A 23,802-nucleotide genomic window follows, 5' to 3' on the forward strand; every position below is an offset into this window, starting at 1 on the left:
CATAAATTGGGGAAGGGATGATGTTAGGTGAGCACCGAGATCGTGAGCACGATCTCTGTTTACAACCCTTGTGTGAGGAGGAGAGATCGGCGTTGGTAGTCGTTTTTTAATTGGAAATTTTGTTTCGCCTTGGACACTGTTGTTAACTATTTGCAGATGACTTTGAAGAACAATTTGCCCAAAGAAAAAGCTCAGGATCATTTTATTAGTTTTATTTTATATTTAAACATACTATTTTGTAAACACTGTGTTAAGCTACACCACGTGATACCGAGACACAAGGGTTAACTCGTGGAGTTTTTTACTCTCCTAGCTACTAAACCGGTAACACAGGAAAGAGGCGCACGAGAGAGAAAATTGAGAGTTTTTGTAAAGTGAGAATGCGGTGCCGATCCCATCTGATTCGATCTGCAGAGATTGCTACCCAAACATTACGCTTTAAGGGTTAAATGTATCTTTTATTTTACTTTAATTTGATTACATTATCAAATTATTATTTTTATTTTATTTCATTTTTATTTAACCCAAATTTTGGAAAATGAATCAAAGCTGAGAAGGCCCAAAATGTTCTCTTCTAAAAGACACGCAATAAATATTTATTCCAAATTCATAAGTCGTACACATAAAAGTATCATCATTCCGTGCAGTATATTTACAAACATATGGCCGCAAATCCCATTTCACCCCCCCACATTCCCCCGTTCAACCGTCCTACTCGAAGCTGTGCCAAACCGATATCGGCGATCCCTTGTACATGATCATCTTGCGCCACTGGTCCTCCATGGCCGGGTTGGATTGGCGCGCCTTCGGGCCCAAAAACACCGTCCCCAGGCGCGTCTTTTTGCCCACCTTGCTTTTCGCCGCCAGCGCAACTTTAATCGAAAGATTGTCCAGCCCCGCCTCGCCGCAGAGCGGCACCACCACCGTACAGTCGTCCACGTTCCAGCGGCTCGACAGGGCCGGCCGGAACGGGTCCGACTTCCAGCTCGCCGCCAGTATCTGATGCTCCAGCACGGTCGTCTTCAGGTAGACCTTTTCCGCGACCGACTCAAACTCCTCCTTCACCTTGATGCCGCAGCGCATCTTCGCGACCGAGATCTTCAGGCACAGCCCCTTATGGTTTTTGTCCTTGTTCTTGACGCTCCGCACGATCTTGCGCACGTCAAAGCTGAAGCGATTCTTGTGCGCGTTCGAGACGGGCACGGGCGACCCGTTCGAGTAGCCGCGCCGCATCTCGAACGGTGCCGCCGGGCTGCCGGACGAGCAGGACAGCGGCGAGGTCGGCGGGGACGAGTACGGTCCGTCGATGTTGAAGCTGCAATCCTCCCGGGACGAACTCTTCGCGTCGATGTGCACCTCAGTGTAATCGCACAGCTGCAGCGTCACCTCCACCTGGCCCCGGGGACTGCTTTGAACCTGCAGGAGTGTGGAAGGTAGAGAAAGAGGGTAGACAAAAACGAGAGGGCTTTAATGTGTACCGCTGATACGCTGGCTCCGAGCGCCGTGGTTTCGTTCGTTAAATAGGGCATGATTTTGCATTGTTTTTAAATATATTTAAATAGTTTTCGCCTTTGCCGGTGTGTACCGGCAGGGCATTAAGGTTAAGTCGCCGTGCACGGTTTAATTATCGGCTGAATGGGGCTTTCGGTTTTTGCTTATCATTAACTCTCCACACGGTTTGAAAACGTTACAGGTTGGGGGATTCATTATATTTTACACTTTTTTGTTTTTAATTTAATTAATCAGCTCCGGCAATCTGCACCCATGTGAGTCAGTGCTTGCCACCGACCGATTTGAAAGTGCGCCATTTTAAGATTTAATTACGATCAGTTTCGACCGGCGCTTCGTGGCTAACCTTTTTTTAAGTTTTTGAATAAAAACTCTCCTCGGCGGAGTCGGACTATTCAGCCTGCTTGTACTTTCTATTGGGTTGTTTCCCCCCTTTTTGGCTACCAAGCGCTACCGCGTCCAAAGTCGTTTGCGGAAGCACTTGCATATTGAGCAAACGAGGCACGTTTTTCTTCACGTTTAATCGGATTCGAACAATACACAATGAGTGAAGATGGAAGAAATTAACTCAAAGATTGAACCTAGTGGTTGGAGCGGGTGTGTAACTTAATTTAAAATTTGCTGTACAGTTGTGCTTAGAAATGCGCTTTTCGAAAAGACGCCAGTGTCTTCAACAGGTTTGTTGTTTGAGTGCAAATTACATGGAGCGTGACTGCTTCAATTAAATTAATCCTTTTAAAGAATCGAAACTAATTTGCATCGCCGAAAGCTTGTTTACGACACATTTAAGCTGTTAAATCACAACTTTCCCACATACGCTCTAAAAACACTAGAAAAAAAATCGTTACCCCACCGTAAGCGACAGATCAATTTCAGCTGTCGATCGCGCCTGCTCATTATCGTACTTCAAACCGCGTTGGCACCATTTGGGGCCATTTTCCCAGGTTTCAATTTTACCCGCCAAAACGGGAAATACTCTCACACACCCCAATTGTGCACGGAACTCACGCGGTAATTGTGATCCTTGCTTATGCAACTTTCTTTACACCTAATTATGGCGCGCGCGTACCATCAAATTAGACTGTTCCGTTTGCTAGATATCCATTTTTTGTACGCCTGCAGTAGCTTTGGAACGAGCCTGTTTGAATTCACACTTTAAATGTCAAAAAAATAACATGTGTTAAGGTGTGTACTTCGCTCAAACGCCACCACAAGAAACAGCTGTGTGAAGTAATCGTTTCTCTTCCTTCCAGGCTGCAAAAAAAACGGTACCGATTATGTTATCGATCCCGAGGCCCGCCCTCCTGCCGATCGTTTGCCAATCGAATCGAATTAACCAGATGAAGCTCGCGGGCGTTTGAGCACCTGGCGATCATGATTTGATCGTGATTTGCACTGCTCAAGCTCAACGACTTCGTGCAGAACCATCGCTTTGGACACACTTTCCATTTTCCGCTCGGGGCGAAATAGTGAAGGAGCACCGATCGCCGCCCGGCCATAAATGCATGCCTAACGCATGCATTGTACTGTTTCCGCGCAAAGAGAGCGAGAGTTGTTGCTCGGGCTTGCAGCCAAATCGTGCAATCGAGCACTACGCTGTAACACAACAGAAAAGTATTCCACGCTTACTTACGGTGATACGCGATTCTGCCGACGGTGTGACGGTGATGTCTTTGATCGGCAGCCACAGCTCCTCGGTGGCAAAGTCGAGCGGATGCTTCCGGCTGCCCGTCTTTTCACCGCCGACGAAGCACTTCGGATCGAGAAAGTACGTTACCGAGCCGATGTTGCGCTGGCTTTCGCTCGTGGTAAGCCGCTTCAGGTTTTGCTTCTGGTCAAAGTTAGCGTTCCGCTCCGTGGCCGGCTCGATATCCTTGACCAGCTTCCCGATCACCGGCTTATCCTTCAACCGCTGGCTGCCCTGCCGGATGAAGGTCATCGTTTTGCTTTTGAGCGACGACGTGTACTGTAGCGGAGGGTAGGAGAAAGGTGTATTATTAGCCAATTAGTAAATTATTACATGCTGCCGGCAGACGCGTTACCCCCGGTGGAAGCTCCAGCAGGGCGAACACGGTAAAGACGACAAAGTTCCCGTTGAAAATCTTCTCCGGAAGCGATAGCGTTGCGTTGTTGTCCTTCTGTTTATCGTTCTTTTTCACGCGAAACGAAGACCTGCCGGGTTTGGGTGACAAAAAGAGAAGGAGTTAATGGGTGAATTGTGTTGTTTCACATTTTAATAATAGCATATTAAGTGCCGCTTTTAAGAGGCAATGTAAGAGGCATGCTGATACTACCTTGAATCGTATAAAAAAACTTAAACTAATAACCTTTTCTTACGTACATTGCGCAAAACTTTCCTTTTAAATATTGATCTTTAAACTCATTTTAAGATCTATTACGTTACTGTTAAATCGAACGTTTCTTGCCATCAAAACCTTCTGATTGAATGATCAAATAATTAAAATTGCATTTGTTCACCCCTGAAAAGCTCCTGCGCGAAGCTTTCGTAAGTTTCTTTTCAACGGCAGCTTCCATCGATTGCTCACCCCTGGCACAAGACAGTGTTCGTACCGCTGTACAAACAAAACCGCTGTAAGAGCAAAATTTGTTACATAGCAAATCTACGCACTCTGAGGAGATATTCTAGGCGTTTACCATTATTTTTGTAATTATTTTCCTTTTTGTAAGCGAATTATCATTATTTTTGAATGTCTTAAATCCTATCTATTGAGCTTTGTAGGTAAAAGAAACAATACAGATACTTCTTCAAACACAATTCCACTTACTTGTGCGTGGTGACCAGCGGAAATCGAAACGTTTCATTGAACTCGGGCCACGAATTGCTCTGGATGGTGGAGTCGAACTTGATCGCGCCCGGGAACAGCTTCACCTTCACCATGAAACCTTCCACACTTTTCAGCCCGAAACTGGTCGGCAAGTGGCGGGCGCCGATCAGATGCACATGTAGCTCGGGCGCGGACGAGCCGGTCTCGTTCGTGTCGTTACCGTTTGAACAGTTTGGATGGAGCGCAAGCCTAAATCCCACCACCGGCTCCACCGGCCCATTATTGTTTAGCCGGCTCATTTTTTACCACTCATTTACATACGATGCGCGGTGTATGTGCTCTGGAAAGATACAGAACATTTTTGTTTTAAAAAGTTGTACCGAGCTCGATCGTACAAGGGGATTAACTTTAACGTGCACGTGCGAATGTCATTTACAAGCTGCCGAGAGGTTAACTGAGGCCTTATGAGCTCATATGCCCCGTCTCCTCGATCAACCATGCCCAGCACGGGGACAACAAACGCCACTGTTACGACGGGGAATGTACGTTAACGATGAGTCATATTAATGGAGATTGATTTAACACCTTGAACCCAAACAGGTAGTCGGGCGGAGGTTCGAACAATGATTATAAATTCAAATAATGATCCTCGGAGATGTGTCACTGGACGAGTGAGATCATTGCAGTGCATACTGGCTAAACCCATTAGCTAAACACTTTCGTCCAAACAAAGCATTTCGCAAATCGTTCGTGTCACATTTGGCGCGAATGCCAAAATTACTTTTTAGCATGCTGTCCTTTTACTTTCACCAGCCCACCCGGCAGCAACGTACGACGACACCATCGATCAGCAGCACCACTATCAGCACTATCAAATCTTGACCGAACAAAGTTTCTTGAACCTTCCTCGCACCCTGCGCTGTTCCAGCAGTACCACCAAAACCAAGCCACCGGCACAGGTAAAAAAAACAACGCGCTAATAAACGTCGACAAGCTGTGGCTCCATCGTCGGCCGTACGTCACGGTTTAGTTTCTAATTCGCACCGAGACACACTACACGATCACCAACCGGGGGGTATCACCTGAAGGCACGTTTCTCCGCAAGGTTACACAATTGCACGGCGTACGAATGCCGCTCTTGTTTAGCTCGTAGTTTTCGCTCTTGTTTACCTCGTATCTGGTGGGGTAACACGGCATTGCAAATCTCTCACCCTGGCTGATCGGTCTGGATATATTTGCTCTTGGTGCGATCTGAAGCACGCGCGCGCGCAACGATCAAAGAATGGAAAATAGTCGCACGGTGCTAATTTTTGCAACTGTCAAAGCTACTAATCACTACGCTACGTACGTCTTTTGGACACTCGGTGCTACGACGATCAGCTTCTCTAAATGTACTTGAGCTAAATTGGATCAAATTTCGCAAAGAGTGTTTTTGCGAGTTGCTGGGTCAATGTGGCTTCCCAGCCAGGGCTGTCCAAATGATCGTGTCGTTCAACAAAATGATTTTTTCACAAAAATAAGAGCTTGGACTATAGAAATCGTTAGTGTGTTTGATTATCAGATAGAGATACAACTAAACAAATAAACGTTTTTCTTAAACACTCCTCTCTGAACTCACTCTGACAACCCTGCGCATCAAAGCTCTGGCAAGATTCGAACCCAGAGATAAAGAGCATCGAGAACTCGAGCGGGTAAAGCAGAGCGTCAAGATGCGGTTCAATTGAGCCGAGTGCACTCAGCGAACACACAAAACAATTGAACATCACGGCACGGAAGTCGTGTGGATGCGTTTTTTTTTGCCAGTACGTGTCTCTCTCTCTCTCTCTCTCTCTCTCTCTCTCTCTGTTTCTCGCCTCATTTGTGTGTTTGCAATGGAGCGCAGCTTCTTGTTTTTTGTTTGTTTGCCGATCCTCGTGTATCGTGTGAGAACGATCGTACGATTTGTCAGCCAGCCGGAGAGCCTTGCCGAGCGTTAGATGCTTGGATGTATCTACACATTGTCTAGCACTAAGCTGGTCGATATCTTGAAATGCATCTAGCCACTAGTCACGATGCAAAGTGATCACGTTTCACCTGAACCGATCGTCAGGGCATTAGAATGGTTGTCATACCGTCTCTACCTTGCGGAAGCTACAGTGAAGGCTTTCCCATTGAAGGCATACCCATTCTTCTAACGCTTAGATGACGCAGTCTTACAGCGCTTCAACAGCACAAACACGTTTGGCGCTTCCCCGTTCGACTCAGTTGTCCAGTCCAGTCAGTCACCGTCCCAAGATGAGTTCATCCATTTTTCGAACCTCCACCCCGTGCCTGTATATGAATAATTAATTGACTCCATTTAAGAACGCAAAACAACCTTCCTCCAGCAATCGGCACACCAATGAGTCGGAACATACACCCATACACACAGACACAAACACACACTCGATGTAGATATATATTGTTCCCGTGTTTCTTGGCTGGCTCGAGACGCAAATGCATCAGACACCGACCGAATGGGTTGGGTGCCTCTCTGTGCCTTTTTTGCATGCGACTAAAGAGGTCAGCGCCGATTTTGACACTCCACACTTCTTGGCCACTTCAATTGCCGTTTATTGGTGTTTAGTACACTTTTCTATTATATCACGGTGCTACAGTGACTGTCGTCCTTGGCCATTCGTTTGCTTGCAGTACGCTCGACGCGACGAGCGTGTGGTTTTTCTTGCTCTTATCACTGCACAGTACAGTAAGTGCTCATTCACGTCATCTACACCTTGCATATGACACACACACGCCCAGGGCCGAGGTGCGATGAATTTAATATTGAAATTTGCATTCCATTTGCAGCAACGTCGACAGCTGATTTTCGCACACACAGACACAGACACACATCAAAGCCTGAGCTTCCAATTGGCGCTTATCTTTGTTCACTGCTTGCACGTTACAGTAGGAAATACCAACCAAGAAAGCAACGTACTAAGCGTATCACTGCGTATCGCATAAAGATGGCATCCAGCCGGCGGGCAAGGAATTGAAACGATTATCCAATTGAAGCACGGTGGCAGACGCAGGATTATAACAACAATTCGCTCATCCAAAGCCACTGCTCCGTGCAAGGGCAAAACACTCGCTCACACACACACAACGTGCGTGCGTTTGTTCGTTCGCGCAAAGGTGATACCGGAGTTGCGTGAACCGTGACGGTGCGCCGTCAGTGTTTACGTGCGTACTAAACGACCGACTGACACTGAGAGGCGTTTACACGGCCGTCACGTTTGCCGCGGAAATGTTTGCACTGTGTGTGTGTGAGAGAGAGAGGCAGATCCACGAGAGAAGCAATCAACCGCCGGTCTAGAGAGATTGTTGCGAGAGAGAGCATTGATTCTGTGTAAGGGATGCCTTACGAACTGTTGGAAGATTTGAAGAAGCATAGTGGATTATCGTTGTAATATTGTGCTAATTTTTTATGTTTTCAAAATGAAGAGCTTTTGCAATAGCTTTTAGGTTCAATTATCTCCAACTTTGATTCCAACGATCAAGCATTAGAAACATCACACCTACTCCAAAGCTTTACCGTTTCTGTGAACGATGATGTCATGAGGTGCAATCGTTTATTTCGCTCTCTTCACACTTATCGTCAATCTTGTTCCGTTCCGATATCGATGGGCGTTGCTAATACATCCCAAGAAACGCTCGTTATCGTTTCTTATCATCTGCTGCCCAGCGATTGCCCACAGTGATTGTCTAATGTGTTTGCTTTGTGGGAGCAGGGAGAAGAAGTCTGGAGGGGAAAAAAGTCCCACCAATCCCCACTTCGCAAAAGCACCATCATCACAGAGCATGGAGGCGAAAGACGGTTTGTATTTATAGCCGAGTAATCGAAAGGAATCGGCCGTAAAACATCCGCAAATACGCTCTTCCGTTTCTCCCCTTTTTTTCGTTATCCTGTCCATCCTGTCCATCCTGCACGGGAGAGAAAGAAGATAGCAAATGGGGATGCTAAAAATAAACCCATCACCGTCCAAAGGCAGTAGATGCAGGCTCGATGCGACCGTTATGACGTACAGTGTGGCTTGCTGACCACTTTCCTGTGACTGTGAGGGTTTGGGTTGACGGGCTTTGTTTCCATGATTAAATCCTAACCGATCCTGAAAGCCGACCCCCCTTTTAGCCGACCGGTTAAGGTCATCATAGGCGAAAGACTCTTCTCCTTCTACTGCTAATGCACAACAAAGCCAAACCACAATGACGCACTGGTGTCGAGTTCATGCTTTCGACATGACAGACTGGCTTGGTTCGCTCTTCAAAAGGCCTTCCCCTATTGAGTCACACTACTCTTAAGTACCTGGTTGGTTCCTTATCATTATGCAAACGTCACCTGGAGCCACAGTAAACACTCAGTACTGAAATTCTAATCTGTCACACTCGTCTGACGCACAAACAAACTGTAACGATGTACAGTTTCTGCCGTCACTTTCAAATTCTACCTTTGGCCCAACAGTAGTAACAGCCTCTAAAATACTTCTCCCCTCAAACGCATGCAGCATGCTGGCGTCGCCGCCGGTTGTTGATGAAATATAAATGCTCTCCATATGCGCCTTCATTTCAGTTCTCACGCCATTTTCGATGCTAGTTCCGCGTGTGTGTGGAGGAGAATTGGTGGGGAGTTTCGTGTGTTTACAGAGCACACGACAAGCCACATGATGTTCGGTCGACGTCAGCCGTGGATCCGACCCCACTGGAGCCAACGGACTGGCTATTTTTAAAACCACAACCATTCGCAGGAGCCACACCGAGCGGTGCGCTGTTGCTGATGATGTGTTCGTTGCACATTTTTCCCGTACATCTCGCAGGATGATGATGCACGTAACACATCCAGCCCAGGGTGGTGGGTATGTTGTTTTACCTCCCATGCTCGCCGAAGCAACCGTTGGGCTGTTGCTTTTTTATCACTGCTCAAGCAACACACCCGCAGCGCATCGGCGGTTTGTGGGTTTTGCGGCTGATAACACCCCAAAAAAACACTCCCCGATGGACCTACAGACACACACACACACACCTTTGGGGCGGTGGTCACTGAAATGAGCTGATGATGAAATGGTGCCCCGTGTGGTGGATGTTTACTCATCGGTTTATCGATCTTGCGATAACGGGGAACGGTATTGGCAAGATTTCACGATCTTTAGTGCACTTCTGCCAGCCACAAATGACACTCTTCGTTCTACACATTAACACTTTGAGTGAAACCAACCAACCAATACTTTAGAGACACTTAAACAATCTGCCGGATTTACCTTCTGCACACGATACAACAATACACTTTTCACACTTTCAAAACAAAACGGTTCCGCTCGCGTCGCTAGCCGGCACACGACAAAACGCGAAGCACTCAAACAGCCTGTAGCCGGCTTCACGATGGAAAACAGTGTGCCATGACAACGAGCTTTTGATGGTGGCAAAAAAAAGTTAAAAAATAAATAAATTTCAGAGTACAAACACTTTTACTCCATTATGCAGTGTGTTTTATGATTGTAATTTCTAAATTATTTAGAAATAATAAAATATTATTTAAAATTACTTAACAAATTTAATTCCGTGTTAATAGTACAGAATAGAAACCTTCTAAATCGTTAGTATCTCTTTTTTATTTTTTTATTGTAATTACATACAAAAACTCATATTTTCTCCCATTGTGCTCTGTTTGCTAGTGTGAACGATAATAATTATCACACACTCCACTGTACTATTTCGCTTGTATGTTTGTTGTACTCTATGGTTGTGTTTATGAATGATACAGGGTTACTGCTTTTTGTTATCTTATCTTTTCTGTATTTGTTTTGTATTTATAAAAAAAAAAGTTTCGTACGATCTATGTCGAACCAGTCAGAATCTTTGAGTCAGAAGTTTGGGTTGTACATCTTCAACTCTAATAAATCAATCTTCTAGCCCTGTATTCTGTTTTACAGTTTAATAATGTATTCATTTATTTTAAACAATTCTTGCCACTTCCTAATACAAATCTAATAGATTTTTTCTTACGAATGATATGTGGTACTCTTCATGAATCGTTTTATTTTTGCACAACTACAATGTATAGTTAAGAAAGGATCGCGTCATTTCCAGCTTTATTGCAGTTGTAATCAAAGATTTCAAAGCGCAAACTTCCCCGAGTATTAGGCATTCTTTTATCAAAACATGCCTTCGACAAGATAACTCAATTAGCAAATAGCACAAAGCGACACCAGGTTTATAGCCCCGGTCAAGCAAATGATGAGTCTTCTAGGAGGAGTAATACTTTCACCTTATTAGAAAAAAACATCAACCACCTCAACCACTTGATAAATCACGATAAGATAGTGCCACTCGAACGCCCTACGAATAGAGGATGCTTTTGTTCTTCGATCACAGCATTCAGAGCTGACGGGTTGTTTAGTTCAGCACCAGGAGATTTCCGGCCCAGTTTGATGTCAATGTAGGAAGGTATTGGTTTGGTTTTTAATACATATTACGCAAAGAGCACACGAGATGAAGATGCTACTCTTCTTGTCTGTGATAACCGTTTGTTTGCATCTCTACGCAACGCAAGGTAACAACAGGTGCAGGAGGAAAAATCATGACCAATAATACCAATATCTTCTGTCCCAGTGTCGGCAGAATGCTACTCCCCATCGTTCAACTTTGCGAGTTACACCCATCCCGAGCTGTTAGATCTCACAACTCCACCGGGTAGCGTGATTGCAAGCTTCCCCGTAGAGAACGTACGATCGGCCACCGTAGTGCAACAGCCCAGCTACCTCGAAGCACGCATCGTCGGAACGGATCTGCAATTTCTCACTACGGCGGCCTTCGCGCAGTACGAAGAGCGCGAGATACAAACAGTGATAATACTTCAAGTTTCCTATCAGTGCACCACCTCCACAAAAAATGGACTCTATCGACACAATCTAAAGCTGGCCAACAATCATGCGCCGAGCTTTCTGCAGGATGCTTACGAAGCCGTAGTTCCGCTACCACTACCAAAACACTTTGACGTTACGCCGTTCATTACGAACGGAGCAGGAATAATGGCGCGGGACATTGATTTGATAAACAATGCTGTTACGTTCAGTGTGACTGAGAACGATTACATGCTTATAGAGAGCCACACCGTGCTGAATGATCCGAAGCAGTTTAAAGCAATCCTGCGGCTCAAGGAGCAGGTGTTAAAGATGCCCAACAAGCTGGAACTTACCGTCACGGCCACTGATGCTGGTGTGCCTCAAAAATCCACCCAAGTTAGTGTTGTTATCGATCCGGATCTTTCCATCGTGTACGATGATCCTCCCGTGTTTAAGGAAACGTTCATTAACACTACCATCGAAAAGGATCTACTTCTTCGGGTGGAGTTAATTCCCGGTACCGAAACGTACGATGTACAGTACAGCTTGCAAGGTACGGATGCTCAATACTTCACACAAACGGTGTGGGAGAATAATACTGGGATGGATTTGAAAATGATCGATCTAGGGGACATCCCAAAAGCGAAACCAATACTCAATGTTGTCGCCGTTGCTAAACGTAGTCAGTTACAAGCGACATCCTGTGTGGTATTGGTCCATATTCCACCGGATAGCGATCCGGAAGTTCCCGCCACAACGGTAGACAAAGTGTTGAGTGTGTTGCATTTGAACGAGATGTCCGAACATCAGGACATATTTCCTCTCGCGATAGAGAGTTGCACCTACAGCATACAATCTCAAACGCCTGGTGATTATTTCTTCATAGAAGATGCAACAATACCTTCGCTATCCTCGAAAGCATTCGATCGAGAAGATAAGGATCTGTTTAGTGGTTTGGATTTTCCTCAATTTTGGATTGTGCTTAAGCTAGCTTGTCCAGTCCCATCGACGACTAAAACGGAACTGGAATCGCATACCAACTGGAATCGTTCAGGACCGATGAGAGATATTGAGTTTTCAACCGATCTAACGCACCTCAACATCATCGTGGATGATGTAAATGACAACAGCCCTGTGTTCAGCTTTCCACCCAACGATGCACAGTTCGCTTTTCCAACAGCTTACCTTGCACGGAAAATGCTTCCCGACCGATTGCTTCAAGTCGAAGCGAGTGATCTGGACGAAGGACTCAACGCTGTTATTCGATACTCGCTGGCAGCAAACGATCACTTCGATATCGATCCACGAACTGGTGTGATTTTCCCACTCAAATCAGCGCTTGACAGCGAAGAAAGTGTCTCGCTGGAAATAATCGCGACTGATCGTGACGGAGCTCAGGATGGAAATGTATCCAAAGTGAAGATTCGCGTTTTTAAAGCTACCGATGAACAATTGGTGGTGCTGACAGTGAAAAATATTGATCCAAACACATTTGAAAGCTTGTTGAATGAGATCAGCCTTAAGGAGGGCATTCAGATGGAAACGGTTCGAAATGTGTTCTCGGTTGATGGAGAGGAGTTGAAAGTAAAACGACGCTCGACAAACGAACAATACAGCACAACAGCGATCGTGTATGCTTTCAAAAAGGATCGACTGCTGCCCCGTGATGATCTTATAGGGTACGAAATGCGGGCCAATTATGAGCAAAGAATTCAAAGTGTACTTAAATGATTTTTATATATTTCACTCCTATTTCACAGAGCTTTCAAGTCGATGGACGCCAATTTTACCATGATTTTCACAAAGTTAAATGACTTGTACGCTGTACAACCGAAGATCGTCGAATCCGATACAACCGCGATCTATCCCTACATTATAGTTGCTGCCTTTTTTGGCACACTTGTGGTTGCCATGGGAGCGGCTGCACTCTACTATCGAAACAAAATACGACGAGCGAACAATTCTTCCACTTCCTCACTTTCACGATCGTCGAACATTTCCGATTCAATAATAGTGCAGCATGATCATAAGGCTCCGTCAAGCACACCACCGGTGGAAAATGGCAGTACACGTAAGTGCAGATGGAATGATCCTTTAGTTTAGTTTGGTATTTACATTGTTTGCTTGTGTTTGCTTTAACCTTTCTTTCGCAGACCCTATAACCAATGCACGCTCACTCAGTGATCTGTTGGCTATTGTGGAAGATACCGAGCAGGAGAATGAAAAGACGGAACCTAAGCCACCCACCCAGCAGGATCGTAAGAAGAGTATCAAGTTTAGCGATCATGTGGAACGAATTGAAGTGTTCGACAAATACCCCACAAGCTAGGTATTAATCTTGATTTGGTAGATCCTGAACTATTTCACTGTTATCAGATAAGCTTGTTTAGTACAAAACATTGGTATTACCATGTACATTTAAATGTAAAACATCTTTGATTTGCCGCTCTCATGCGCCACCAGACGAAAAACGGTAGTTTCAAATAAAAATAGTTAATGCTGGCAGCGCCATCTAGCGGTGGGTTACCTAACTACCTAAGAGGCACGTCCAACGTCAAACGTCAAACAGTCGAAAAGGTAAACAACAGACAGCGTGGTTTGTTTTCCGCTCCAATCGAACCCAAAAAAAGGTAACTATTTCGCGCTTGTTGCAATTAAATTAGTTAAAAGTGATTTGAACTCCGTGCTGTTGAGTGCGAATGATTATTACAACGAAGGCGCTCGCTGTATTACCGCATTCCGGGCTCCAAACGACGCATCGCTCTTTGCTTGCACGTCTCAGGCATTACTTCAAGAACATGCTCTGTCCGGATCTGCATCCTCCGGCAACTGTGCGGGGAATGAAGCAACTGGACCGTTCGGCTTTCTCCAAAACCATCAAAGTGCCTCATCTGCTTGTGCCTAAGGACAAAAATCTGAACGATATCTGTCGGGCTAGCAAGAAGTACCTGCTGAAAATGGAACGCTACAAACCGGTAATAACGGAACAGTACAAAATAACCCTCCACCCGCTGGCCGTACAGAAGTGGGAAGATTTAGCTGAGCTGAACCTGGAAAAGTTAGACATCGGTAGTGAGGCGCTGGTTTGGGAGGAAATTCAACTGAAGTATGAGAATTGGAAGTATGATGAAATTTTCAAAGCCGTTCTGCCGGCCGACAAGGAAGCACTTTCATCGTTCAGCAAAATTGGCCATATTATTCATCTGAACCTGAAGGATCACCTGCTGCCGTACAAGGAGTTGATTGGGCAGGTGATTTGTGACAAAATAGCGGACTGTCGGACGGTGGTGAACAAATCGCTCTCGATCGATAACACCTACCGGAACTTCCAGATGGAACTGCTCTGCGGAGAGCCCGACTATCGTGTGTCGGTGAAGGAGAATGGATGTCTGTTTGAGTTTGACTTTTCCAAAGTGTACTGGAACCCTCGTCTTTCTACCGAGCACGAGAAGATAGTGAAAATGCTCGCCAAAACCGACACTCTGTTCGATCTTTACGCCGGCGTTGGCCCGTTCACCGTGCCTTCAGCACGTCGCGGATGCAAGGTGCTGGCAAACGATCTCAACCCCGACTCGTACGAAGCGTTGGTGAACAATTGTGCATTGAACAAAGTGTCCAAACACGTGACATGCCACAACAAAGATGCGGTCGATTTTATTAAGCACGAGGTCAAACAAGCTTTGCTGGAAAAGTGTACAGATGAGAGTATGGAAGGAGACATTCACATTACCATGAACCTACCGGCGATGGCGGTGGAGCATTTGGTACACTTTCCAGGGTTGCTTAAAGGCGAGGATGTTGTCCTGCGCAAACAACCGCTCGTGCATGTGTACTGCTTTGCGAAAGGGGTCGAAGATAAGAAGCAGATCGCGCGCGAGCTCGTAGAACATTGGATTGGGACGGATGTGACGGATAAGCTAAAAGAAATAGCCTTCGTGCGCAATGTGGCCCCTAACAAGGACATGATGCGAGTTAGTTTCTACCTTACGGAAGATTTACTGTTGGGTCGCATTGCGGTTAAAAAACGACAGCATGAAGAGGAGGACTCGCCGCAATCGGAAGAGGCTAAGCGACCATGTAATTCGAATGACAATAATAAACCGACCGAGTGAATGTAAGTTCTTTAGAACGTTTGAATCTTATTTATTTTTTTATCTTTTTTCGTTTCATATCACCCACATCCGAAGGCAACCGCTAGAACAAATCAACAGTATGGCCAAGAAAGCGAACAAGATGAAGGACCAGCGAAAGCAGTTGGCGAAGAAAGCGAAAACTGTGTTCTCGGTATCACAGGCCAAAAAGGGCAACCTTAAAAAAACGAAGGAAGTTTCGAGCAACCTTAAAAAGGTAATGTAGGCGTCCTGGACGTGAATAGATGGAAAACTTATCATGGCTTCGTTTAACTTTCAGATCCAGGTCAACGACAAGCGCGAAAAGGTGGATAAAAAATTTGAGGATCTGCACGCTCAAATCGTGTCGAAAAAGGCTGCCAAACCAGCACCGAAACCTCTTCCGGTAAAAAACAAAAGCAAACCGGACACAAAAAAGATCGAAGCCGATCTGAACGAAATGCAGATGTAGAAATAAATCCGTTATAGAAAGCGAATCACCTAATTGCCATGTGGTAATGCATCCGAAAGAAAAATCTTATTGGAATTAATTTGAAAGTTTCGATTCGTATTAGGCAGCGGAGACTCTACTGTAATTGAAACGACAGCTTGACAGAGCGGTGACAGTTCAACGTAAACAATAAATATATTCCACCTCGTTCGGCGAGTACGCGCTTGCAGCAAAGCAAAAGGTAAGACATGCAGCCCAATTTCCCGTTCGTTTCTTACGAAAATTGTCCCCCGGACCATCGCTTTCAGGTTCCTTTCACACGCGCAACTCTAGCACAGCCATGGCGTCCGAAATTCCCGAACGGCTAATCATCGGACCGAAGGAAGGTGTAACCTATCCGCTAACGGTAGCGTACTGTGGCAACTGCTCCATGCCGCTCGAGTACTGCGAGTACTACCCGGACTACGAAAAATGCAAACAGTGGCTGGAAAAGCATCTGCCGGATGAGTTCGAGCGCATGAAGATGGGTGCGACGGGCGGCGGCGGCGGTGGCGATAAGGGTGGCACCGGCGCAGGTGCCACCTCGAACGCTGCCGGTGAACCGGCCGGGGATGGCGCGGACGACGCGAAGAAACCCCAGAAGCGCGGCGGCAAGGGCATGATGAAAACGAAAAAGGCGAAGGACGACGTGCCGAAGAAGATAACGCTGTCCCGGTCGGCACGGGGCAAGCGGAAGTCCGTCACGGTGGTGACCGGTCTGGCGACGTTCGATATCGATCTCAAGCTGGCGGCCAAGTTTTTCGGCACCAAGTTTGCGTGCGGCTCGTCCGTCACCGGGGACGACGAGATCGTGATTCAGGGCGACGTTAAGGACGAGCTGTTTGACATCATCCCGGAAAAGTGGCCCGAAATTGATGAGGATTTCATCGACGATCTGGGCGATCAGAAGCGTTAGGGTGGTGGTGTGCGCGCGGGGAGAGCGGCAAGGCTTTTAGGGAACAACTCGCCGCAACAAACAACAACAACAAACACTACTTGGCTGTTGCAGATGGTGATACTGTGGTTCGAGTCTTTCGCGCAGGAAGCTTACTGTACTGAGGGCAAATTGCTGCTGTAATTCGCTGCGTAGCAACGGAAAGGAACGGAACGGCGCGTAAAGTCATTTAAATGTAAAATAAACACAGAGCCATGTGCTTTTACAATGGAAATAGATTTTTAAATTAGCAAACACATTTCCGAAATGGCGAGGGACCGATGGAAAACGAGCGACACTCCGAAGGGAATTGAAATCCGTTACGTGCCCTAGGCGCGACAAATTGTCTAAGGTTTGGAAGAAAAGAACTGCCCTTCTTATCGGTTTTCCAGGTACAGAGTTCATGAAGGCTTTCGAATAGTAACGACCACGTGCCACGTGCTCTTCTCAATAGCAGTTAAATAGAAGTGGCCGACACGGCTTCAAAACACCACGGGTACTATTTTAGTAGTAATCCCTTACAACCATACCATCTCCCCACCGTTAGCCCGCCGACTATCGTTGGATCCGAAATCCGATACTTGCCATTTAATTGGGACTACAATTGCAACACTATCGGATATAAAATCACGCAAATTTCACTTCTATGGCTGCGGCAACGGTGTGCTTCGGCTTTGCGAACAAATTGAGAACTAAAAGAGAGCCAAAACCAATCCCCATTTGTCCCGCCGCCCATTTAACTGCAACACCTTGTAACTAGGTTGTAACGGAACTGGCAATCCCTCCCGTCCCGGTCTGTATAGAGCGCGTTTAAAAATAAGCCACCCAACGCAGACTGCATTGACCGTATCGAATGCTAGAAGCAAAGTGTTATCAAAAAAAGAGGACCAATCCCCCCACCCCTTGCACCCACAAAAGTAGGACGTTCTTATTTTTTGGGGGCCCGGTAATTAAATTAAACCAACACGCGAACGCATGTGATTCTTTGGCAACCTGTACGCCACTTAATCAAATACTTACTTCCCTTCGATTTAATCGGCCCCCAATCGGTCTATTGGCCCCCTAGAATCCGGCCGGTAATCCTCCCGGGGGGGACAAACAGAGCATGTGTGTGTGTGTGTGTGTGTGTGTGTGTGTGTGTGTGTGTGTGTGTGTGTGTGTGTGTGTGTGTGTGTGTATGTTCGAAGCCCTAACTGCCAGCCGGCACCGGGAACCCCGCCCGAGAACTGGTCGGTTATGCAGGGCAGGGTTTGATCCATCGTTGATTAAATTATTTGCTACCTTTTTCCCCGGGACAGGATTTGCCAGCACCGTGCTCCGTGGGGAGGAAAGGGTAGGACAGTTGCAGGCAGGTCACAATTCACAAATATACCACCAGATTCGTGCTTGGGCCTGGTCCACCGCTTGATGGGCTATAAAATCTTTGACCACGATCGTCCACCTCGTCAGTAGGCACAGCGAGCGTGTCTAGGGCGGTGTGCCAGATTTTGGGTTCCGAAAATCGGTCAATACGGTTCCACCGATTGCGAAAAAACAGAAAGGTAACGTACGATTACAGTGGATTGGTTTGTGTGTGTGTGTGTGCATGTGTTTGGTTTTAATTTAAATAGTGACCACAGTGATTGTGAACCCGATCGTCCAACAGACAGACTAATCTCAAGTGCCCTTCCTTGGTCCACCAAAGGTGAATAACCAGTACCGGTGAATTTGAAAATCTACACCCAAGCACACCGGTACCACCATCGCCAAGCAATTCCACCACCACCACCACCACCGTCATGGGTCTTGTCCAGCTTGACAACCAGACCGCCTACCGACCGGAAGCACTGATTGGCGCGGACCAATCGGGCCTGCGCTATCTCGGCTGGAACGTGCCGCCGGAAGAGCTGGTGCACATCCCCGAGCACTGGCTGCAGTTTCCCGAGCCGGAAGCTTCCCTGCACTACCTGCTCGGGCTGCTGTACATCGCCTTCACCATCTTCTCACTCGTCGGCAATGGACTTGTCATTTGGATTTTCATCGCGTAAGCGTTTCTTCTGTCTACCCAATAGACCAATGTCCTTAATGTACTCTCTCTCTCTCTCTCTCTTTCTTGGATTGTTTGTAGTGCGAAATCCTTACGGACACCCTCGAACGTGTTTGTGATTAATCTTGCCATCTGTGATTTCTTCATGATGGCCAAGACGCCGATCTTCATCTACAACTCGTTCACGAAAGGCTTCACGCTAGGGAACCTGGGTTGCCAGATTTTTGGCTTCGTCGGATCTCTTACCGGTAAGCCCAACGGTGGCCGGTTCTCGGCTTTACGGGACATTTTGAATGCAACGTGCTTTTCGATCTCTTTTCCAGGAATTGGAGCAGGTGCCACTAACGCGCTCATCGCTTACGATCGGTATGTCTTAACAGGGGGTTTCTGTTTGAGATTATCTAATATGCAAGCAAGCAATATTCTAAACGCTCTTTTACAGTTACAACACCATCACCCGCCCATTCGAGGGAAGGCTTACGCAGACGAAGGCCATCATCTTCATCTGCCTCATCTGGGCATACACCATTCCGTGGGGAGTCCTGCCGCTGCTGGAAATCTGGGGACGCTACGTACCCGGTAAGTGCTACGCTGCCATCCTTGGTCAGATTCTTTCGAACTGCTTCCCGCCGACACCCTGTTTTGATTAATTAGAAATCAAAGTATATTTTATTTGCAGCACACGTGTGTTTCATGTCGAACTGGTTTTTAGAGTTTTGAGTATAATTATATCCATCTTCCCATCTTCGGACACTTCGACATAGTATTCCTCCCCCTTCTTCCTATGAAACAAACGGGCGTAATAATAATATTAACACGAATTAGTTCCTCACCACTCGAAAAATTCAACCAAAAAAAAAACCCCTCAATCACACTACTAATGGGTGCCACACAAACACTCAATATTTCAGTTGAAAATGATCTGCTCGCCTATACAAGTTCCCTCAAACTTACTTCACACACACGCGCGCGCGCGCGCACGTGCTACGCGATCATAATATTCGATGATCGAACGAGGTGGTTTTGCGCACACCACGTGGTTGCTGTTCTGGCAGTTTGTAGTTTCATTTCATTCTTTCGGCTCGGCCCTGAGCAATCGCGCTTTTGTCTTGCTTTAAAATGTATCTCGTTTTCTCGTCTTCGCTGTGACCGGTTAGGGTTAGAGTTACAGAGGGGCGGTTTTTTGTTAAATGTACAGCAAACGTGCTACAGCAAATTGATATACGGAACGGAATTTGAACCAGCGCGCGCGCGTGCGAACGCGTGGTTTGAAGTTCCGGGAGTTGTACGAAAGCGATTTGCATTTCCGGTGACCTGATCTTTACCCACTCGTTATGTCTTCTTGTTCTTTGTTTGTTTTCGTACCATCTATCTTTAAACCCACCTTAAAGGACCTTAATGGTTGGGTGCGCTGTATCAGTTCCGCACAACAAGTTCTTCTTTCTCTCTCTCTCTCGCTATTTCGCTATTAATTCATTAGGTGTAGAAACGTGTTTAACATACTTTAAATGGTAAAGGAGTGTGAAGTAGTAGCGATGATGCGATCCCACCTCTGAAAAAGGATGGCCCGCCCTTCTTCCACGGCATTCTCTCTTATGGTGTGTTATATGTGTTACTACGATTAAATGTTTAATTTACAGAATTGTGTCTCGATCGATTTCTCGCCACACTAATATTCTTCCTAATTCCCTTAACGACTCACTCACGCAATCACGCAATCACGCACGCAACCACACCACTAACTCTATCACGCGTTCACGAAACGCTTGCACACGGGTTCACCAAACGCTCCTTTGGTCATGATGCAAGCGGCGTAACATTGATTACACCATACAAATCATTACTTTGCTCGTTCGCTCATCCTTCCCTTACACACACATACACACACACAGTGTTTGTTTTTGCTCTTATCTATCACCTTACTAACATACATACGTATTACGTTTATCGCCATAATATCGCGGAGTATCGCACGAATCGATCGTTTTGATGCGCACTGCGCTACACTAGCATGTACGGCTGCGCTCTCGGCTTTCGACCGCTCTGCGCTTAAATTATATAGCTACAGGAGGTTGCATTCATGTTAAAAGCAGCAATACAAGCTACAAGGCTTTATTCCCCACTCGTGCCCTCCTCGTTTAGTGTGTACTGAACTGGAGGTAAAAGAATCCTTTTTGCAGTTTGCAGTTTGTGTGGTTTTAAAACGCGCTCTCTTACTCTTTCTCTTTCTTTGCTGGCACGGGATCAAACAATGTTGCCTCCCGCATCACATTAGCAAAGCAAACGCTCCCTGCTCTATTAAATGACATTTATAAACTCATTTATAAACTTACACACCTCAATGCAAACGGCAGCAAATTGCACCCGCACAGAGAGAAAGAGGAATTGAAAAGTAGAAGTTACAAAGAAAAATATACATGTTAACGTAACCTTAGGTAAGAATTGTCTAGACTTGGGGGCTGTCTATCGAAGTCTGGTGGTGGTCCCCTTCCCTCAGTCGATTCGGCTAAATGAGTACGCGTGAGTGTGGGTGTGTGTGTGTGTTTGTGTGCGTTTAAACGACGGAAATAGTAACATTGATGCCGAGATTACCATTGTCGGCAAAGAGCTGCGCAATCGACGTGTCGAACACCAAACAGTCGGAGTTAAGGATCGCGCTCGCCACGCCTTCGTGGATCGAGCGCGGCATCGCTTCCCACGTAAGCCGACGCCTGTTGCCGTTCAGCTCTAATCGGTAGGCAAAGTTTTCCGCCTCCTTCCGCGATCCGATCAGCTGCACGATCGCGTAAAACTGCTGATGTCCGTCGTACTTTTCCTGCTTCTCCAGCACCAGCATGAAGTGGTGCCCGAAGCAGGACTGCATCATCACCCAGTCGACCGCACCGGGCAGGTTGATGTCGGTGGCCAGAAACACGATATCCTCGCCCTGCAGCGTGGTGATGCTCTTGTGCGACATCATCAGGTGGGGCATCACGTAGTCGAGCGAACCCTGCCACTTGCAGGACGCGCCCGGACACGGGCACAGGTACGGCCGGAACTCGCACGCCTCCTCGTGCTCCGCCTTTTCCGTGTAGACGAGCGACACGGTGCAGCCGTGGTTGGAGTGTTTGCAGGGGAACTTCACGTTCGAGGCCACCTTCTCCATCGCCAGGTTGCGGATGTTGCCGAGCGAGCCGCGACAGGTCGGGCAGCAGGTCAGCTTCGAGCGGCAGCTGGTGCAGACGAGATGGCCGCTCTGGCACTGCAGTATCGGGGGCAGCACATAGTCAAAGCACACCGGACACTCGAACAGTGAGGCCAGGTCGGCCGAGATGCCACTGTCCCCGGCACCGACCGACGAGATGGAGCTGTTCGATGACGACGAGCCCGTCACCTCGCGGCGCTTCGGGTTGTTCAGCTTGTTCGACATGGTGGTTGTGGTGGTGGTGCTGGTGGTGGTGGCGGCGGTGGTCTCTGCCGTTTGCTCCGCTGTTTCCGTGTGGGACGGATGTGTAGCCGTACCAGCCGTCACCGTCAGCATGCACTGCGGGTCACTGTGTGTGTTGCCACTGCTTACGGAACCCGAGCAAAGCACCCCCTCCGTCACGGGCAGTGCGATGATGGTGTGGTGGTGTATTTGGGTGCACAATCTATGCTGCTTCCCGTTGCGCACAGCCCCCCCACGCGGCTGGTTGGTCGGTTGGTCGAGCTTTTGATGGATGCGTTTTCTCCGTACCGTTTGCCACACGGAAACCAAGCGGAACACTTCGCGATCGGTGGGCACTCTTATTTACCTACCACGTAATTATAAACAACACTCTTCCAGAGGCACAAAGATTTGTGCACAAATTGTCAATCGATTATCGTTTGCTGTTGCCCAGCGTTTCTACACGCACGACGTATGACACCGCACAAGGTTGCTACAGCCAACGTATGAATACGTCGAAGGGGAAAGGCAACAATAATTATCTACAAACGACACTCATTGCTATTTTTTCAATACATTTGTATCGGCTTATCATCGTTCTCTTCTTTTGCTTTCATTTCAGAGGGCTTCCTTACCTCCTGCACCTTCGACTATCTGTCTGGCACGTTCGATACCCGCCTGTTCGTGGCCTCGATCTTTACCTTCAGCTACGTACTACCGATGAGTCTGATCATTTACTACTACAGCCAGATTGTGAGCCATGTCGTCAACCATGAGAAGTCGCTCCGCGAACAGGCCAAGAAGATGAACGTGGAGTCGCTGCGGTCGAACCAAAACCAGAAGGACGCCTCGGTCGAGATCCGAATTGCGAAGGCCGCCATCACCGTTTGCTTCCTGTTCGTTGCCTCGTGGACACCGTACGCCGTGCTGGCGCTGATCGGAGCGTTCGGTGACAAGAGCCTGCTAACGCCGGGCGTCACCATGTTCCCCGCCTGTGCCTGCAAGTTTGTCGCCTGCCTAGACCCGTACGTGTACGCCATCAGCCACCCGAGATACCGTATCGAGCTGCAGAAGCGTCTACCCTGGCTGGCGATTACGGAAACGCTACCGGCAGAGAACGCCTCGACCTGCACGGAGCAGCAGGACGGCAACGCTACTACGCAATCTTAAGACGGGTGCTACAGACAGGCAGACAGGCAATACGCGCATATAGCTCGGGATAGATACACTAGCAGGCACTTTCAAATGATACATACGATACTAACAATAAGCCACGTCTAATGGACCCGAGCACGGAAACTTCTGTTTGAAGTGTGAATTTCTAATTGTTTTCAAATCATTATTTGTCGAAATCATACCAAAAAAACATTCAATAAAGAAACTTAACTGCAATCTTGGTTTTCTGTTTTCTTGCATACTATATTTGGTGTTTGAATTCAGCGTCCTGACCGTTATCTATTGATTCAGATATTCTATAAAATATAAAATACAGTGAGATGACTTTTATCCGGCTGTCCGTATATCCGTGCTATTAAGAAATGACAGTTCAATACAAAAGTGACATTGCGTGCTCAGGATGATATTTGAAGAAAAAAGCCGTTTTCACAGCACATTTTAATAACCAAAAACACTGAAATCCATATCGAATTTCAAATATTTCTTTTGAACCAATTTAAAATTCATAA

General features: G+C 46.9%; 6 protein-coding genes across 14 annotated transcripts; 4 read left to right on the top strand and 2 right to left on the bottom strand.

Annotated features, from left to right (window-relative positions):
- Positions 1 to 567: 567 nt before the first annotated feature.
- Positions 568 to 9,709, bottom strand: LOC1276792 (uncharacterized). Of its 6 annotated transcripts, none has more exons than XM_556818.4 (5): positions 9,569 to 9,709; positions 4,296 to 4,635; positions 3,552 to 3,681; positions 3,143 to 3,475; positions 568 to 1,416 (listed from the first exon to the last, which is right to left on the bottom strand). In XM_556818.4, exons 2-5 carry the CDS (start codon positions 4,592 to 4,594, stop codon positions 712 to 714), a joined length of 1,467 nt encoding a protein of 488 aa, XP_556818.4. In that variant the 5' UTR covers positions 4,595 to 4,635; positions 9,569 to 9,709; the 3' UTR covers positions 568 to 711. The 6 variants fall into 6 exon arrangements, with proteins under 6 accessions (XP_556818.4, XP_061496877.1, XP_061496875.1 ...); XM_061640893.1 differs by having other exon boundaries at positions 9,334 to 9,644; XM_061640891.1 differs by lacking the exon at positions 9,569 to 9,709 and adding an exon at positions 7,252 to 7,525.
- Positions 9,710 to 10,702: 993 nt separating this feature from the next.
- On the top strand, positions 10,703 to 13,663 carry LOC1276793 (protocadherin-like wing polarity protein stan). Of its 2 annotated transcripts, none has more exons than XM_316183.5 (4): positions 10,703 to 10,860; positions 10,920 to 12,831; positions 12,913 to 13,223; positions 13,306 to 13,663. In XM_316183.5, exons 1-4 carry the CDS (start codon positions 10,800 to 10,802, stop codon positions 13,479 to 13,481), a joined length of 2,460 nt encoding a protein of 819 aa, XP_316183.4. In that variant the 5' UTR covers positions 10,703 to 10,799; the 3' UTR covers positions 13,482 to 13,663. The 2 variants fall into 2 exon arrangements, with proteins under 2 accessions (XP_316183.4, XP_061496872.1); XM_061640888.1 differs by having other exon boundaries at positions 10,707 to 10,860; positions 10,929 to 12,831.
- A 57-nt stretch (positions 13,664 to 13,720) lies between these two features.
- LOC1276794 (tRNA (guanine(37)-N1)-methyltransferase) lies at positions 13,721 to 16,920 on the top strand. Of its 2 annotated transcripts, XM_061640902.1 has the most exons (4): positions 13,721 to 15,229; positions 15,340 to 15,499; positions 15,563 to 15,953; positions 16,021 to 16,920. In XM_061640902.1, exons 1-2 carry the CDS (start codon positions 13,852 to 13,854, stop codon positions 15,348 to 15,350), a joined length of 1,389 nt encoding a protein of 462 aa, XP_061496886.1. In that variant the 5' UTR covers positions 13,721 to 13,851; the 3' UTR covers positions 15,351 to 15,499; positions 15,563 to 15,953; positions 16,021 to 16,920. The 2 variants fall into 2 exon arrangements, with proteins under 2 accessions (XP_061496886.1, XP_061496885.1); XM_061640901.1 differs by lacking the exons at positions 15,563 to 15,953; positions 16,021 to 16,920 and having other exon boundaries at positions 13,789 to 15,266; positions 15,340 to 15,471.
- Positions 16,053 to 16,920, top strand: LOC1276795 (density-regulated protein homolog). The gene has a single exon (XM_061640911.1). The coding sequence runs from the start codon at positions 16,053 to 16,055 to the stop codon at positions 16,665 to 16,667; it is 615 nt and encodes a 204-aa protein (XP_061496895.1). The 3' UTR covers positions 16,668 to 16,920.
- Positions 16,921 to 17,988: 1,068 nt separating this feature from the next.
- On the top strand, positions 17,989 to 23,509 carry LOC1276796 (opsin, ultraviolet-sensitive). 2 transcript variants are annotated; one of them, XM_556823.4, is made up of 6 exons: positions 17,989 to 18,226; positions 18,370 to 18,708; positions 18,793 to 18,959; positions 19,035 to 19,077; positions 19,154 to 19,290; positions 22,740 to 23,509. In XM_556823.4, the coding sequence occupies exons 2-6, from the start codon at positions 18,464 to 18,466 to the stop codon at positions 23,285 to 23,287; spliced, it is 1,140 nt and encodes a 379-aa protein (XP_556823.3). In that variant the 5' UTR covers positions 17,989 to 18,226; positions 18,370 to 18,463; the 3' UTR covers positions 23,288 to 23,509. The 2 variants fall into 2 exon arrangements, with proteins under 2 accessions (XP_556823.3, XP_061496888.1); XM_061640904.1 differs by having other exon boundaries at positions 18,120 to 18,226; positions 18,331 to 18,708.
- Positions 19,352 to 22,600, bottom strand: LOC5667260 (E3 ubiquitin-protein ligase sina). Its single transcript, XM_061640910.1, has one exon. The coding sequence runs from the start codon at positions 22,229 to 22,231 to the stop codon at positions 21,266 to 21,268; it is 966 nt and encodes a 321-aa protein (XP_061496894.1). The 5' UTR covers positions 22,232 to 22,600; the 3' UTR covers positions 19,352 to 21,265.
- Positions 23,510 to 23,802: the final 293 nt, after the last annotated feature.

Source organism: Anopheles gambiae, chromosome 2 (assembly GCF_943734735.2).
Source record: "Anopheles gambiae chromosome 2, idAnoGambNW_F1_1, whole genome shotgun sequence".
In the NCBI taxonomy this organism is placed as follows: domain Eukaryota; kingdom Metazoa; phylum Arthropoda; class Insecta; order Diptera; family Culicidae; genus Anopheles; species Anopheles gambiae.

Excerpts from the sequence above, each read along its gene's own strand:
- LOC1276792 (XM_556818.4), bottom strand. The coding sequence starts at position 4,594 with ATGAGCCGGCTAAACAATAATGGGCCGGTGGAGCCGGTGGTGGGATTT. Across the intron at positions 3,682-4,295 it reads CCGCTGGTCACCACGCACAA|GTCTTCGTTTCGCGTGAAAA; the intron begins GTAAGTGGAATT and ends CAAACCCGGCAG. Across the intron at positions 1,417-3,142 it reads CGGCAGAATCGCGTATCACC|GTTCAAAGCAGTCCCCGGGG; the intron begins GTAAGTAAGCGT and ends ACACTCCTGCAG.
- LOC1276793 (XM_316183.5), top strand. The coding sequence starts at position 10,800 with ATGAAGATGCTACTCTTCTTGTCTGTGATAACCGTTTGTTTGCATCTC. Across the intron at positions 12,832-12,912 it reads CCCCGTGATGATCTTATAGG|AGCTTTCAAGTCGATGGACG; the intron begins GTACGAAATGCG and ends CCTATTTCACAG. Across the intron at positions 13,224-13,305 it reads GGTGGAAAATGGCAGTACAC|ACCCTATAACCAATGCACGC; the intron begins GTAAGTGCAGAT and ends TTTCTTTCGCAG.
- LOC1276794 (XM_061640901.1), top strand. The coding sequence starts at position 13,852 with ATGATTATTACAACGAAGGCGCTCGCTGTATTACCGCATTCCGGGCTC.
- LOC1276795 (XM_061640911.1), top strand. The coding sequence starts at position 16,053 with ATGGCGTCCGAAATTCCCGAACGGCTAATCATCGGACCGAAGGAAGGT.
- LOC1276796 (XM_556823.4), top strand. The coding sequence starts at position 18,464 with ATGGGTCTTGTCCAGCTTGACAACCAGACCGCCTACCGACCGGAAGCA. Across the intron at positions 19,078-19,153 it reads GCGCTCATCGCTTACGATCG|TTACAACACCATCACCCGCC; the intron begins GTATGTCTTAAC and ends GCTCTTTTACAG. Across the intron at positions 19,291-22,739 it reads CTGGGGACGCTACGTACCCG|AGGGCTTCCTTACCTCCTGC; the intron begins GTAAGTGCTACG and ends CTTTCATTTCAG.
- LOC5667260 (XM_061640910.1), bottom strand. The coding sequence starts at position 22,231 with ATGCTGACGGTGACGGCTGGTACGGCTACACATCCGTCCCACACGGAA.